Here is a 14,730-nt window from a genome sequence, read left to right as displayed (position 1 = left end):
TTCGCAATTGTAGCTGTCACAGTCAACAAGCATTTGGACACACAAGATTTAAAGTTTGTTTTCATTATAGTGTAAACTATATGGAATAAATTCTGCTGTTTCTCATTATGTATATTTTTCAATTTAGCATTAGAGGTAATTATAAAAATCTTTTGTTCATAGTGCTGGTGTGTTAAGCTTCCATTTTGTGTTTTTCTCTATTCACATCTCAAAAGATTTGTTGCTCTGTCTCACTTGAACCAACTAGCATTATGGCTAGGGTAGAGGGTTGACTACCAATTGAAATATTTTGTGATTTACGTACTACTCTGGGATGTATTATAATTAGTGTTCACTGTTTTCTTATATTGACAGACGTATAAAAAACATTGTGCCTAAGTGTTCATCAGCTCAACTTAAATTATTGGAAATTCAAAACGATATCAGCCAAAAACTAAGAGAGATCCAAGAAGTGGAGTGTACACTTATGAAGAAGAAAGCAAAGTATGCCAGTGATTTGGTGGAACAGAAGAAACATTTGGATAAAAAGAGAAGTTCTAAAGATGAGGGATATGACAGGTTGGTTGGTATACATAAATCATAAGTTACAGGCATAGTATAAATATTGCACTTTGCAAACTAGTTTCTTTGTTAAAGGTTGTTGGTTGCAGAAAATTTTCATTTGTATTGTACAGAAATCCAGTCTGTAAGAGGGAGATGAACACACGACGGAAAATAATTAACTGTTGTCACACACACACACACACACACACACACACACACACACACACACACACACACACACACATCTGGTATTGTAAGTTCGTGTGTTTTGGGCATGGTAATTATTATTAGTATTCCTTTCATGAGAAGTTGAAGAGCTGCAATAAGTGCAATGCAATTGTTTTAATATTTATCACATTAAACAGATATTGTTAATGCAAGCCATTACATCCAGACAGGCAGTCTTCCTATATTAGCAGTTTCACTTAATGATGGTGATATATGGGTGCTCTAGTGCAGAACATTGCAGGAATTGATAGGAAAAAGTAAAAACTGGGTAAATGCACTTGCCAGATTAAAACTGTTTGCCAGACCAGGATATGAACTGGGAACCTGGGAAGCAGGAGGGGGAGGTACTGGCAGAATTGATGTCGTGGGTGGGGGTTGTGAGTTGTGTGAGGATTGCTAAGTTGGTAAGAATTTTGTCTGCAAAAGACAACATTCTGGCTCTGAATTCCAGTCTGTTGCATAATTTTAATCGGCAAAGAAGTTCAAAAACAGAAATAATCATTACCAAATACTATTAGCATTTGATAACTTAGAGTGGCAACAAATTTAGGTATAAAAATCATGAGGCATCGTCCAATGACTACAGCAAATCATAGGTTCCCTAAGATTCACACATTCGATAATAGTTTAGATTATTCCTAATCTGCTCGTACTGATTGTGCAGCATGTTAAAGATTTCTCCGATATAATGCAAATGGAAATAATTGAAGGACTGGTGAATGTGGAAACGTTAGTTAATAAAGGTATTGGATTAGTGCTTTGTTGAACTGTGTGATGGAGGAGGGGAAGTGTATGGCCATAGACTGTACATTGGGTTTTATGCACAGACTGGTTGTCTACAAGGATAACAAAAGCCAGAATATTGAATTCTCCATGCAAATGTTCTTTTACAAGGGAAAATGCTTAATCATGCTGCCATCAGTTGCCATACCACTGCAGAGATATGTGATAAAATGGCCTGGAGATGCCAACAACTTGCATATGGAAGTTGCATGTGCATTAGGTCCTTACTTAACAATGATTTGCACTGGTCCCATGAACAGTGATTCTGAAAGAGCAGTAGTCATACCCAAACATGAAACAGTCAACTGAACAGTTACAGATCTTACAGGCTGTGATTTCAGGCCAACCTGGTGTAGTGTCGTGTGACTACATCAGTGGAGCTCAAGTGGTGATGGCAGCTTCAGCAGGGGTGTCCACACTTGAGCTCAGTTAGTTGTAGTCCCAGGTCTAATAGATGAAATCCAGCAAATAATGAAGTCCATGACAACTTCAGTCACTTTATTCAGTATTGTATATGGCAAAATAAGACTACTAGTAACCTGTCTTTAAACAGCAAGATGTCAGGACTAAGTTCTTTGTGCCAGTGTCACCCAAACAGATCTGTGCCAATGCCTGCTTCCTGTGGGCAGGTCAACAGGCGTCTTTACTAGATGTGGTTCGGCCCAGCTTGTGACGGTCAGAGACTTCTGAAGTGGTTATGAGGACCTAGTCTGCAGTGTCAGCTGGCAGCATAGCTCCAAGAGCCACATTTGATGATTTACTGCTGTGATGGCAAATTCCAACAGAACTTTGTCATTGGTCTTTGTGGAAGCAAATGAGAGGCTGCTACATCTTGCCCCCATAGAAGAATTTACACTAAAGATTGAAATTGTTCAGAGTGACTGGAGAGAGCACAAAAGTTGACATGGAACAATAATTTTCTGGGATAATTTATCAGGATGTCGCTTTCAAGGACAACGAAATTCGGTAGTGGGTACAGTTGTGGATCCGTCAGCAGCCAACTGCATTGTGCAAAACAGGAGTTTATTATCTAGTCTCCCAGAGGGGATGAATGCCTTAATGTGTGTTGTGACTACTTTTGAATGAAACCATTCCATGGCCCCTCGTGGCAGGTGTTCGATTTTCATTTGACTGCTCCTTACAGTACTCTTGTCATTAGTGGAATCAGAGGGGCATATTTCTTAGGTTAGAATCATGTTATAAACCAACAACTTGAAAGAAATTGGAACAGGACAATAATATATGTAACAGTTTCTAGGGAAGTAAAATGAGTTTGTTTCATCAGAATATTGGGGGCTGAGAAACAATATAGGTTAGCTGAGCTTCTTGTGTGCCTAGATGATGTAGAAAGTCCAGAAATGGTAGATGTCCTGTGCCAGTCTTAACGCTATGTAACCACAGAGATGGAGAATTTGATGTCAACTATTATAGTCAATACAGTCACTGCGCGATAGCGATGGAAATGTTACCGATGATGGTGTCACTATAGTGGAGTTACTAAATGCAGTTTTCTGAATTCCTTCACAAAAGACGACGAAGTAAATATTCCAGAATTTGAAACCAGAACAGCTGTTAGCATGAGTGACATATAAGTAGATATCTTAGGTGTTGCGAAACAACTCAGATCACTTAAGAAAGGCAAGTCTTCCGGTCCGGGTGGTGTACCAGTCAGGTTCCTTTCAGAGTACGCAGACACAATAGCGCCTTTGTTAGCAACCATATACAACTGCTCACTTGACTAAAAGTCTGTTCCTAAAGACTGGAAAGTAGCACAGGTCAAACCAATATTCAAGAAAGGAAATGGGAGTAACCAATTTAATTACAGACCTATATCACTGACATCAATTTGCAGTAGGATTTTGGAGCACATATTGTACTTGAACATTATGAATCACCGTGAAGAAAATGACTTACTGATACATAACCAACACGGATTCAGAAAATATTGTTCTTGTGCAACGCAACTAGCTTTTTATTCCTATGAAGTAATGAGTGCTGACGACAAGGGATCTCAGATAAATTCCATATTCCTAGACTTCCAGAAGGCTTTTGATACCATTCCTCACAAGTGTCTATTAATCAAATTGCGTGCATATGGAGTATTGTCTCAGTCGTGTGACTGGATTAGTGATTTCCACTGAGAGGTCACAGTTCGTAGTGACAGACGGTAAATCATCGAGTGGAACAGAAGTTATATCTGGCGTTCCGCAAGGTAGTGTCATAGTCCCTCTGCTGTTCCTGATTTACATAAATGATCTAGGTGATAATCTGAGCAGTCCCCTTTGATTGTTTGCAGATGACGCTGTAATTTACCGTCTTGTAAAATCACCAGATGTTCAATTCCAATTACAAAATGATCTAGTGATAATTTCTGTATGGTGCGAAAAGTGGCAATTGGCACTAAACAAAGATACTAAAAGAAACCTGATAAATTTTGGGTATACGATAAATTGCACAAATCTAAGGTCTGTCAATTCGACTAAATACCTAGGAATTACAATTACGAGCAACTTAAATTGGGAAGACCACATGGATAATATTGTGGGGAAGGCGAAACAAAGACTGCGTTTTGTTGGCAGAACACTTAGAAGATGCAACAAACCCACTAAAGAGACAGCCTACTTTACAGTTGTCTATCCTCTGTTGGAATATCGCTGTGCAGTGTGGGATCCTTACCATGTAGGATTGATGGAGGACATTGAAAAAGTGCAAAGAAGGGCAGCTCGTTTCGTGTTACCGCACAATAGGGGTGAGAGTGAGATACGCGAGTTGGGGTGGCAGTCACTGAAACAAAGGCGGTTTTCTTTGTGGTGAGATGTATTTACGAAATTTCAATCGCCAACTTTCTCTTTTGAATGCGAAAATATTTTGCCGACACCCACCTACGAAAGGAGAAATGATCATAAAAATAAAATAAGAGAAATCAGAGCTCAAACGGAAATATTTAAGTGTTCCTTCTTGCCATGTGCCATTCAAGAGTGGAATGGTAGAAAGTAGTATGAAAATAGTTAGATTGAACCCTCTTCCAGGCACTTACGTGTGAATTGCAGAGTAACCGTGTAGGTGTAGACTAGCATCATTTTTGTGTAGAGTTAACTTGGAAGGAGGAAGAGTTGCAACATGTGTAAAAGTTGGACATGAAGTCAGACATATTGGGAAAAGCAACTTTCTTGTAGATCAGAACCCAGAGGTATGTCCTTGTGAATTGTTACTACAAAAATACTTTCTTGTACTTGTAACAAGCTATAGACAACCTCTGCTGAAACTTTCAGCCATTTATGAAAAATCTAGAGACATTATTGAGCTACGTATCAGACAAGAAGAAACAGTTAGTAGTTTGTGGAGATCTGTGTGTAGATTTTTTAAAATATTCTGGCAGGAAAAATGAACTGGAATCATTATTTGGCTGTTTCATTCTGATTTCAGTGGTAAATTTTCCAACTCGTGTGCAGCAAGACAACAGGATCCTGGTCAATGACATTTCCATGTATTGGCTGAAACAGTTAATGTGTTCCCAGTTGTTAGGCTTTCTGATCATAAGGCACAGTTAACTGAAAGAAACATTGCTTATTTCTGCTCTGAATTGTATGCATACAAAGCAGGAGGCTTACTCATGAGAACAGGGTACAATGTTTTAATAAAAAGTTAAAAGTTCAAAGTAAATTTGTGTTGGTGTTTGAAAGTAGCACTGAGCAAGGTGGTGCACTTCCCCGAATCAATTAAGGCAATTGCCAGGACGGTTTCTTCTGAAAGGGCTCTGCCAATTTCCTTCATCATGCTTCTGTAACCTGAGCTTGTGCTCTGTAATCATCCTTCCTTCCTTCTTTAAAAGTAGGTTTCCTAAAAAGTTGTCAAAATAAAATGTCAGCAGTGGATAACACCAGGGATTAAAATTTCTTGTAAGAGGAAAAGTGAAATTTATATAGAGGCCAGAATAAGTCAAGACCTCACATTACTTGCATTCTGCAAAATACACTGTAATATTTTAAGGAAAGTCATTAAAATGTCCAGAAAAACTTATGTTCTGACAGAAATTAATAATGAAGACAATAATATTAAAACTATATAGAAGATTGTGAAATGGTAGATAGGACAACCAGTCATTGTATAAGATTCCACATCAATTAAACGAAATTACTTTTGATGGATACTTCACAAATGGCAAGGATTATTAACAATCACTTTTTACATATAGCAACAATGGTTCAGTTGAAGAAGCAAGAGAATATAAAAGAAATTACTCCACAGAACTTTAACCAACTAGAATTAGCACCAATGTCCTTCACTGAAATTGATATAATTATAAATATTATAACAACTAAAAGCTCATTCGGTACTGATCAGAATTTCAAACAGAACTCTGAAAAGTTGTTTTAATTTAGTGTCTTTAGTGATTTACAAATAATGCTTCAGTGGTACAGAGAACTTTTCCAGGCGTTAAAATATGCTATTGAAACCTCTTTATAAAAAAGCGACAAGAAAGAATTATATATAATTATTATCCAGTTTCCTTACTGTCTTCTTCTTTCCAAAACACACTAAAGTAGTGCAGAGTAGTCTCACGTTTAAGTAGAAACAATGTACTTAGCACATCCCAATTTGGATTCCAGATGAGTCACTCTCCTGAAAATTTTACTTATAAATATACTCACCAAATATTACAAGTCTTGAGTTACACTCTTAGAAAAACTCATCTTCTATGGTACTGACACCTTTCCCCACAACTGGTTTGAATCATAATTAACAAACAGAATGCAAAATTTGTGCTGAATACTCCAAATAATGTTGAAAGGAGAGAGAATTTTAGTGATGGGAGAAATTACAAAATTACAAGGTTCAGTTTTGCATCCACTCTTATTCCCCATACACAAATTACCTTCCATTGAACATTTATGAAGCACAATTGGTACTTCTTGCATACAGTGCTAGAAGAAATTGTAAATGATGATTTCAAAGAATTATTAAGTGGTTCTTTGAAAATGGTGTGCCCCTAGCTTTGAAAAAATGCACTATGTTCAGTTTCGTACAACAATCAGTTACACCAACAATTGATGTAGCACATGAACAGGAGTCAGTAAACAGGGTAGAATGCTCCAGATTGTTGGGTGTATGTACTGAAGAAAGCTTGAGCTGGAAGAAGCATAATACTGAGCTACACAGTAGTAAAGTTGGGCGACTTTTGCTCTTCCTATAAATGCTAGTCCTGGAAAAAGAGATAACACTGCTGACATATTTTGGACATTTCCACTTTATTAGACCAATTTTTAATTCATAACTCGCAGCCCGAGAGAGAGAGAGAGAGAGAGAGACTTTATATATACATACATACACACAAAATTCAAGCTTTCGCAACAAACGGTTGCTTCGTCAGGAAAGAGGGAAGGAGAGGGGAAGACGAAAGGATGTGGGTTTTAAGGGAGAGGGTAAGGAGTCATTCCAATCCCGGGAGCGGAAAGACTTACCTTAGGGGGAAAAAAGGACAGGTATACACTCGCGCGCGCACATACACAGACACAAGCAGACATATTAAAAGGCAAAGAGTTTGGGCAGAGATGTCAGTCGAGGCGGAAATGCAGAGGCAAAGATGTTGTTGAATGACATGTGAGGTATGAGTGGCGGCAACTTGAAATTAGTGGAGGTTGAGGCCTGGTGGATAACGGGAAGAGAGGATATACTGAAGGGCAAGTTCCCATCTCCGGAGTTCAGATAGGTTGGTGTTAGTGGGAAGTATCCAGATAACACGGACGGTGTAACACTGTGCCAAGATGTGCTGGCCGTGCACCAAGGTGTGTTTAGCCACAGGGTGATCCTCATTACCAACAAACACTGTCTGCCTGTGTCCATTCATGCGAATGGACAGTTTGTTGCTGGTCATTCCCACATAGAAAGCGTCACAGTGTAGGCAGGTCAGTTGGTAAATCACGTGGGTGCTTTCACACATGGCTCTGCCTTTGATCGTGTACACCTTCTGGATTACAGGACTGGAGTAGGTGGTGGTGGGAGGGTGCATGGGACAGGTTTTACACTGGGGGCGGTTACAAGGGTAGGAGCCAGAGGGTAGGGAAGGTTGTTTGGGGATTTCATAGGGATGAACCAGGAGGTTACGAAGGTTAGGTGGATGGCGGAAAGACACTCTTGGTGGAGTGGGGAGGATTTCATGAAGGATGGATCTCATTTCGGGGCAGGATTTGAGGAAGTCGTATCAATGCTGGAGAGCCACATTCAGAGTCTGATCCAGTCCCGGGAAGTATCCTGTCACAAGTGGGGCACTTTTGGGGTTCTTCTGTGAGAGGTTCTGGGTTTGAGGGGATGAGGAAGTGGCTCTGGTTATTTGCTTCTGTACCAGGTCAGGAGGGTGGTTGTGGGATGCGAAAGCTGTTTTCAGGTTGTTGGTGTAATGGTTCAGGGATTCAGGACTGGAGCAGATTCATTTGCCACGAAGGCCTAGGCTGTAGGGAAGGGACCGTTTGGTATGGAATGGGTGGCAGCTGTCATAATGGAGGTACTGTTGCTTGTTGGTGGGTTTGATGTGGACAGATGTGTGAAGCTGGCCATTGGACAGATGGAGGTCAACGTCAAGGAAAGTGGCACGGGTTTTGGAGTAGGACCAGGTGAATCTGATGGAACCAAAGGAGTTGAGGTTGGAGAGGAAATTCTGGAGTTCTTCTGCACTGTGAATCCAGATCATGAAGATGTCATCAATAAATCTGTACCAAACTTTGAGTTGGCAGGCCTGGGTAACCAAGAAGGCTTCCTCTAAGCGACCCATAAAATGGTTGGCATAGGAGGGGGCCATCCTGGTACCCATGGCTGTTCCCTTTAATTGTTGGTATGTCTGGCCTTCAAAAGTGAAGAAGTTGTGAGTCAGGATGAAGCTGGCTAAGGTGATGAGGAAAGAGGTTTTAGGTAGGGTGGCAGGTGATCGGCGTGAAAGGAAGTGCTCCATTGCAGCGAGGCCCTGGATGTGCGGGATACTTGTGTATAGGAAAGTGGCATCAATGGTTACAAGGATGGTTTCCGGGGATAACAGACTGGGTAAGGATTCCAGGCGTTCGAGAAAGTGGTTGGTGTCTTTGATGAAGGGTGGGAGACTGCATGTAATGGGTTGAAGGTGTTGATCTACATAGGCAGAGATAAGTTCTGTGGGGGCTTGGTAACCAGATACAATGAGGCGGCCGGGATGTTTGGGTTTGTGAATTTTAGGAAGTAGGTAGAAGGTAGGAGTGCAAGGTGTCGGTGGGGCCAGGAGGTTGATGGAGTCAGGTGAAAGGTTTTGTAGGGGGCCTAAGGTTCTGAGGATTCCTTGAAGCTCCACCTGGACATCAGGAATGGGATTACCTCGGCAAACTTTGTATGTAGTGTTGTTTGAAAGCTGACACAGTCCCTCAGCCACATACTCCCGACGATCAAGTACCGCTGTCGTGGAACCCCTGTCAGCCGGAAGAACGATGATGGATCGGTCAGCTTTCAGATCACGGATAGCCTGGGCTTCGGCTGTGGTGATGTTGGGAGCAGGATTAAGGTTTTTCAAGAAAGGTTGAGAGGCAAGGCTGGAAGTGAGAAATTCCTGGAAGGTTTCGAGAGGGTAATTTTGAGGAAGAGGAGGTGGGTCCTACTGTGATGGAGGACGGAACTGTTCCAGGCAGGGTTCAATTTGGATAGCGTCTTGGAGAGTTGGATCATTAGGAGTGGGATGAGGATTATTTTTCTTCGTGGCAAAGTGATATTTCCAGCAGAGACTCTGAGTGTAGGACAGTAAATCTTTGACAAGGGCAGTTTGGTTGAATCTGGGAGTGGGGCTGAAGGTGAGGCCTTTGGATAGGACAGAGGTTTCGGATTGGGAGAGTGGTTTGGAGGAAAGGTTAACTACTGTGAGTAGATGGGAGAGACTGGGTCTGTGTGCAATGAGAGGATGTTGAGGTTTGTTGGAAAGGTTGTGGAGGGTGAGTGAGTTGCCTTTCTGGAGGTGCTGTTCTAATTTGCGGTTGGCCTGTAGGAGGATGCTCTCAACAGCTGGTGTGGATGTGGGAGAGGAAAGATTGAGGACTTTGATTAGGGATAGGAGTTGACGGGTGTGTTCATTGGCTGAGTCGATGTGTAGGTGAAGGATTAGGCGGGTGAGGGCTATGGATTGTGCAGTTTGGAACTGGTATAGGGACTGATGGAAAGAAGGATTACAGCCAGAGATGGGAACTTTAAGTGTGAGGCCTTTGGGGGTAATGCCAAATATCAGACAAGCCTGAGTAAATAAAATATGGGAGCGTAATCTGGCTAGGGTGGAGGCATGTTTGTGGAGGGAATGTAAATAAAATTTAATGGGGTCGTTGTAGGGATGTTGTGAGAGTGACATGGTATTAGAAGGTGGAAAGGGTAACATGAGGCTAAAGTGAAAATAAAAATATATAGGGAGAGATAAAGATGTGAAAAAAGTTGAAAAGGTGTTGGTTTGAGATGAGCTATGTTGATCCTATGCTGAACTAAGGTTGGTGAACAGCGATGGGTACAAAGGTTTGATAGTTGTATTGCCTCCAAAACACGTAAGGGTGGAGAAATTCTGGAAAATTTCGAAAAAACTGTGTGTAAATGTATCCGAAGGACTGGTTATGTACTGGCAGATTATGAAAATGAGGCTAACAATTGTCTGACGAAGAAATAATAACGTTTAAACCTGTGGGAAGCTGCTAAAAAATGTTCGGTTATGTGGGAAAAAACGGGAATGGAAATAAAATGAAAGTTGTTGGAAATAGCTGAAATGGTTGTTTAATGGGTGAAAGGAGCTGAAGCTGTGAACTAGTATTCACAAGTTTACACGAAATGTTTGTAAACTGGGAACAGTGGATTTTATAGCAGCGGTAACGTTGAAAGCGTTATAAATTTTTAGGTTATGGTTTGGAAGTAAATTATGTATTATTGAGTATATTTAGGCAGGGTAAAATGTATGGTAGATTACGGAAAAAAGGGAAGATGAATACAAAGTGAAACTACTTGTACAAACAAAAAGAGAAAGTAAGATGACAGAAAAGATTTCGAAATGCAACAGTGACAAAAACAAACATAATTGTTGGGTTCAAATTAATGATATAAATAAAATAGAAAGAAACGTTCCACATGGAAAAAATATATTAAAAACAAAGATTCCATGACTTACCAAACGGGAAAGCGCTGGTAGACAGACACAATAAAAAACCCACAAACACACACACAGAATTTCAAGCTTTCACAACCAACGGTTGCTTCGTCAGGAAAGAGGGAAGGAGAGGGAAAGATGAAAGGATGTGGGTTTTAAGGGAGATATATATATAATCTGAAGTGGCAGGCATTATCATTCCAGGAGGTGGTAGACGATACATGGATGTGGAACTTACCACATCATCATGGGTTTCATTGCACACATTCTACTACCTGTTAACGTCATCTAGTAAATAGTGCCAGATCATCCTTGATTATAGCACATGACATTTGGTGTTACAGACTCAGCAGTGCTATGCACCCATTGTGGACTTACCTCCTGGAAATACTTGGACTGGTCTGCAGGGATGTCATGAGGATATTGTTCATAGGACCGATCACTAGTAGATAGTGTGGACTCACAAGATACAGTCACATCTGCTGTTCTTCTTTGTCTAGATTATCGCTTATTTGTCTCATTTTCCATACAAGATTACCTTCATCTTCACTCCCTGTCCCCACCTACCCACAGAAGGTGTTTAAACTGTTTTGTGACAACTTCATGGTGAACTCGTGTCCCTGAGACTTTGCAGTACTATTTTCCTTTCCATGCTGCAGATCTAAACTCTGTTTCATATACTTATCTCAGAGGCTCAACCAGTGATGGCCTGGTATCGGAATTATGAAATTTGACTTTCCGAGCTCTTTGTGGAGAAGTTAAACGTTTACTGTGTTTCAGGTATCCAAAAACAACCTTAAATCAAAAGAAATCAAACAATGGAAAATCTAAGACGGGATGTAACAATAGTATGAGTAGGAAAGTTGCTACTCACTATATAGTGGAGATGCTTAGTTGCAGATAGGCCCAACACGAAGACTTCCACAATTAAAACTTTTGGCATTTGTCAACCGCCCCCCCCCCCCCCCCCCCACACACACACACACACACACACAAAGCGCATACACTAGTGCGCAAATGCAACTCGCTCACACGACTCAAGACTTAAGCCTGCACAAATTGAACATACCTTATTCAGCGTTACTGAAAAAAGTGCAAAATATTCCCGTTTTCCTAATGCAACAAAGAAAACAATCAAATTTTGACAGTTTAATATAGTCAGATAGATAAAAAATACTCACCAAGCGGCAACTGGAGAATAAACATAGAAAAAAAGATTTTACGTACACAAGCTTTTGGAGCTAATGGCTTCTCCTGGCAGTAAGGTTGAAGGGGAAGAAAGAAGTGTGGAAGAAAAGGACAAGAGGTTTAGGAAAAGGGGTAGAGTTTGGAAAAGTCAGCCCAAACCCCGAGTCAGGGGAGACTTACTGGATGGAATGAGAAGGAAAGACTGATTGTCACTCAGTCTTTCTTTCTCATCCCGTCCAGTAAGTCTCCCTGGACCCGGCGTTTGGGCTGACTTTTCCGAACTCTACCCCTTTTCCTAAACCTCTCAAGTCCTTTTCCTTCACCCCTCTTCCTTCCCCTTCTACCAGGAGGGGGGGGGGGGGGGGCACTGGCTCTAAAAGCTTGCATACGTAAAATCGTTTTATATATGTGTGCTCTACTTCTGCCGCTTGGTACTTTTTTTTATCTATACAATTACATTATATTTTCCTAATACAGTATATTTAAATAATCACAAAGTAATTTTTCAGACTTTCTCAGTGTATTATGGAACAGCCAGCTTGACTCAAAAGTTTGTTTACTTCAATTACATCACAACAATGAAATTTTCAGGTAGTTTTCCAACAGCAACAATCACCATTTTGTTTAGTGTTAAATAATCCCCCATTTTTATTGATGCTCAATTATGCATTGAATGTGTCGTATACGTAGTTTCTGAACTTGCAGTCAGATGATACGTGCTACCACATAATGTTCAATATTCGACACTGATCATAATAATAATTTTCTCATCCCAATATTATGTCATTATAATAAAATTGTCAATGGAAATTCAGATACCACAAATATGTTGGATCCACAGAAACCTTGTGATAAAAATCATAAACATAACCACAGACGAAAATTTTGGTTCAGTGGATTGAATAAGTCACCTTACACGTTCTCTAAAACCATAACACCAGTAAGTCCCTCATACATCACCATCCTAATATCATCATAGTTTCCATATCTCATTATAAATACCATAAACACCTCAGAATAAATCACAAAACTTAATCCCAATAGCTCCTATAAAACTGTGTAAACCTCATCGTAATACCATGAATATCACAAAATAAATTTCCATCACCTTCACATAACCCTATGATCTTCATAATACTTCAGATATAAAAGTCTCCTTAGTATAATTAAACAGTGGAAAATCCAGGATGGAATGTAATGATATTATGATAAGGGAAGTTGCTACTCGCCATATAGCGGAGATACTGAGTCACATATAGGCACAAGAAAGACTGGCACAAGAAACACTGGCACAAATAAAGCTTTTGGCCCCCCACAAACACACACACACACACACACACACACACACACACACACACACACACACCCTTAATATAATTGCTATACTTCAGCCAGTGCCAGTACTTTCTTTTAAATGAATTTTCTGTGCATTTGTGCCTAATAATTTTACTGGCAACACTGTCTTTGCATGTGCTTGTATGCAGTGCAGTTTTTAATTTTTCAAACCACTACTCAAGTAAAAACTTTCACAGAAACCTACCAAGGCAAAGTCATATTATTGTGAGTCTAAGTCAACATAAAAGATACAGTAATCCCTTGTCATACAGATGTTCTCAATATACAGTTCTGCTTTTAATTCACTCCTACTTCTAAATGTTTTCCTGACAACTGTTTTATAATTACACTCTGAAGTTTCACTGTTTTGAATAACGGGTTAGCATATGATTGATGATGTCAACACATGCACTGTTTGATTCTGATGTCGCACTACTTATCATGTTTTCACCTTGTACAGTTAGAACATCACTGGTTAACTCAGTTGGATGCTCTCTTTCAGGTAACAATACTATTTTCACTGGTTTTGCATTTACTCTAGTCTCCAAATAGTATTTCTGTAATTTATTATTGTCTTATATTTTATTGTCAGTTGTTTTGAGTTATTCACTAAGCAGGTTACTGTTCTCGCCTGACTGTTAATTACTTCATCTTTAAAAACTTTCATTTGCGCACCTGATAATCCCAAAATATCTTTCCAATTTAGCTGTCTATCACCTTCCAGTCTGTCTGTATCCTGATCCATACCTGACCCCCCCCCCCCCCCCCCACTGCTTTATTTTGATACCTCGTCAAATTTTCAAGTAGTTTTCCAACAGCAACAATCACCATTTTGTTTAGTGTTAAATAATCCCCCATTTTTATTTATGCTCAATTATGCATTGAATGTGTCGTATATGTAGTTTCTGAACTTGTAATCAGATGATACGTGCTACCACATAATGTTCAATATTCCACACACCAAACACACAAATAAAATGTCATGTATGTATCCTCCCTCCTCTGCACTTAGCTTGAAAGTGTTCTGTTGGTATTTTTATTCATTGTTAAGAAAAATTAGACCACATTGTTCTCTTCTTGGTTACGGCCAAATTACACTCCTGGAAATGGAAAAAAAGAACACATTGACACCGGTGTGTCAGACCCACCATACTTGCTCCGGACACTGCGAGAGGGCTGTACAAGCAATGATCACAAGCACAGCACAGCGGACACACCAGGAACCGCGGTGTTGGCCGTCGAATGGCGTTAGCTGCGCAGCATTTGTGCACCGCCGCCGTCAGTGTCAGCCAGTTTGCCGTGGCATACGGAGCTCCATCGCAGTCTTTAACACTGGTAGCATGCCGGGACAGCGTGGACGTGAACCGTATGTGCAGCTGACGGACTTTGAGCGAGGGCGTATAGTGGGCATGCAGGAGGCCGGGTGGACGTACCGCCGAATTGCTCAACACGTGGGGCGTGAGGTCTCCACAGTACATCGATGTTGTCGCCAGTGGTCGGCGGAAGGTGCACGTGCCTGTCGACCT

The 14,730-nt window shown here is 40.5% G+C and overlaps 1 protein-coding gene across 6 annotated transcripts in view; it reads left to right on the top strand.

The window, feature by feature from the left end:
* LOC126187663 (uncharacterized) overlaps positions 1 to 14,730 on the top strand; it is a 112,763-nt gene that overhangs the window by 48,127 nt on the left and 49,906 nt on the right. For 5 of the 6 annotated variants that reach the window (XM_049928883.1, XM_049928884.1, XM_049928882.1 and 2 more), the window contains exon 4: positions 355 to 558. In XM_049928883.1, coding sequence (XP_049784840.1) covers positions 355 to 558 — 204 coding nt within the window. Of the gene's footprint in view, positions 1 to 354; positions 559 to 4,980; positions 5,089 to 14,730 lie in introns of those variants that run through there. The other variant, XM_049928887.1, reaches the window with a different exon arrangement.

Source organism: Schistocerca cancellata, chromosome 5, assembly GCF_023864275.1.
Source record: "Schistocerca cancellata isolate TAMUIC-IGC-003103 chromosome 5, iqSchCanc2.1, whole genome shotgun sequence".
Classification (NCBI taxonomy): domain Eukaryota; kingdom Metazoa; phylum Arthropoda; class Insecta; order Orthoptera; family Acrididae; genus Schistocerca; species Schistocerca cancellata.
The sequence above is the reverse complement of the archived record's forward strand: the minus strand, read 5'-3'. Positions and strand labels throughout refer to the sequence as shown.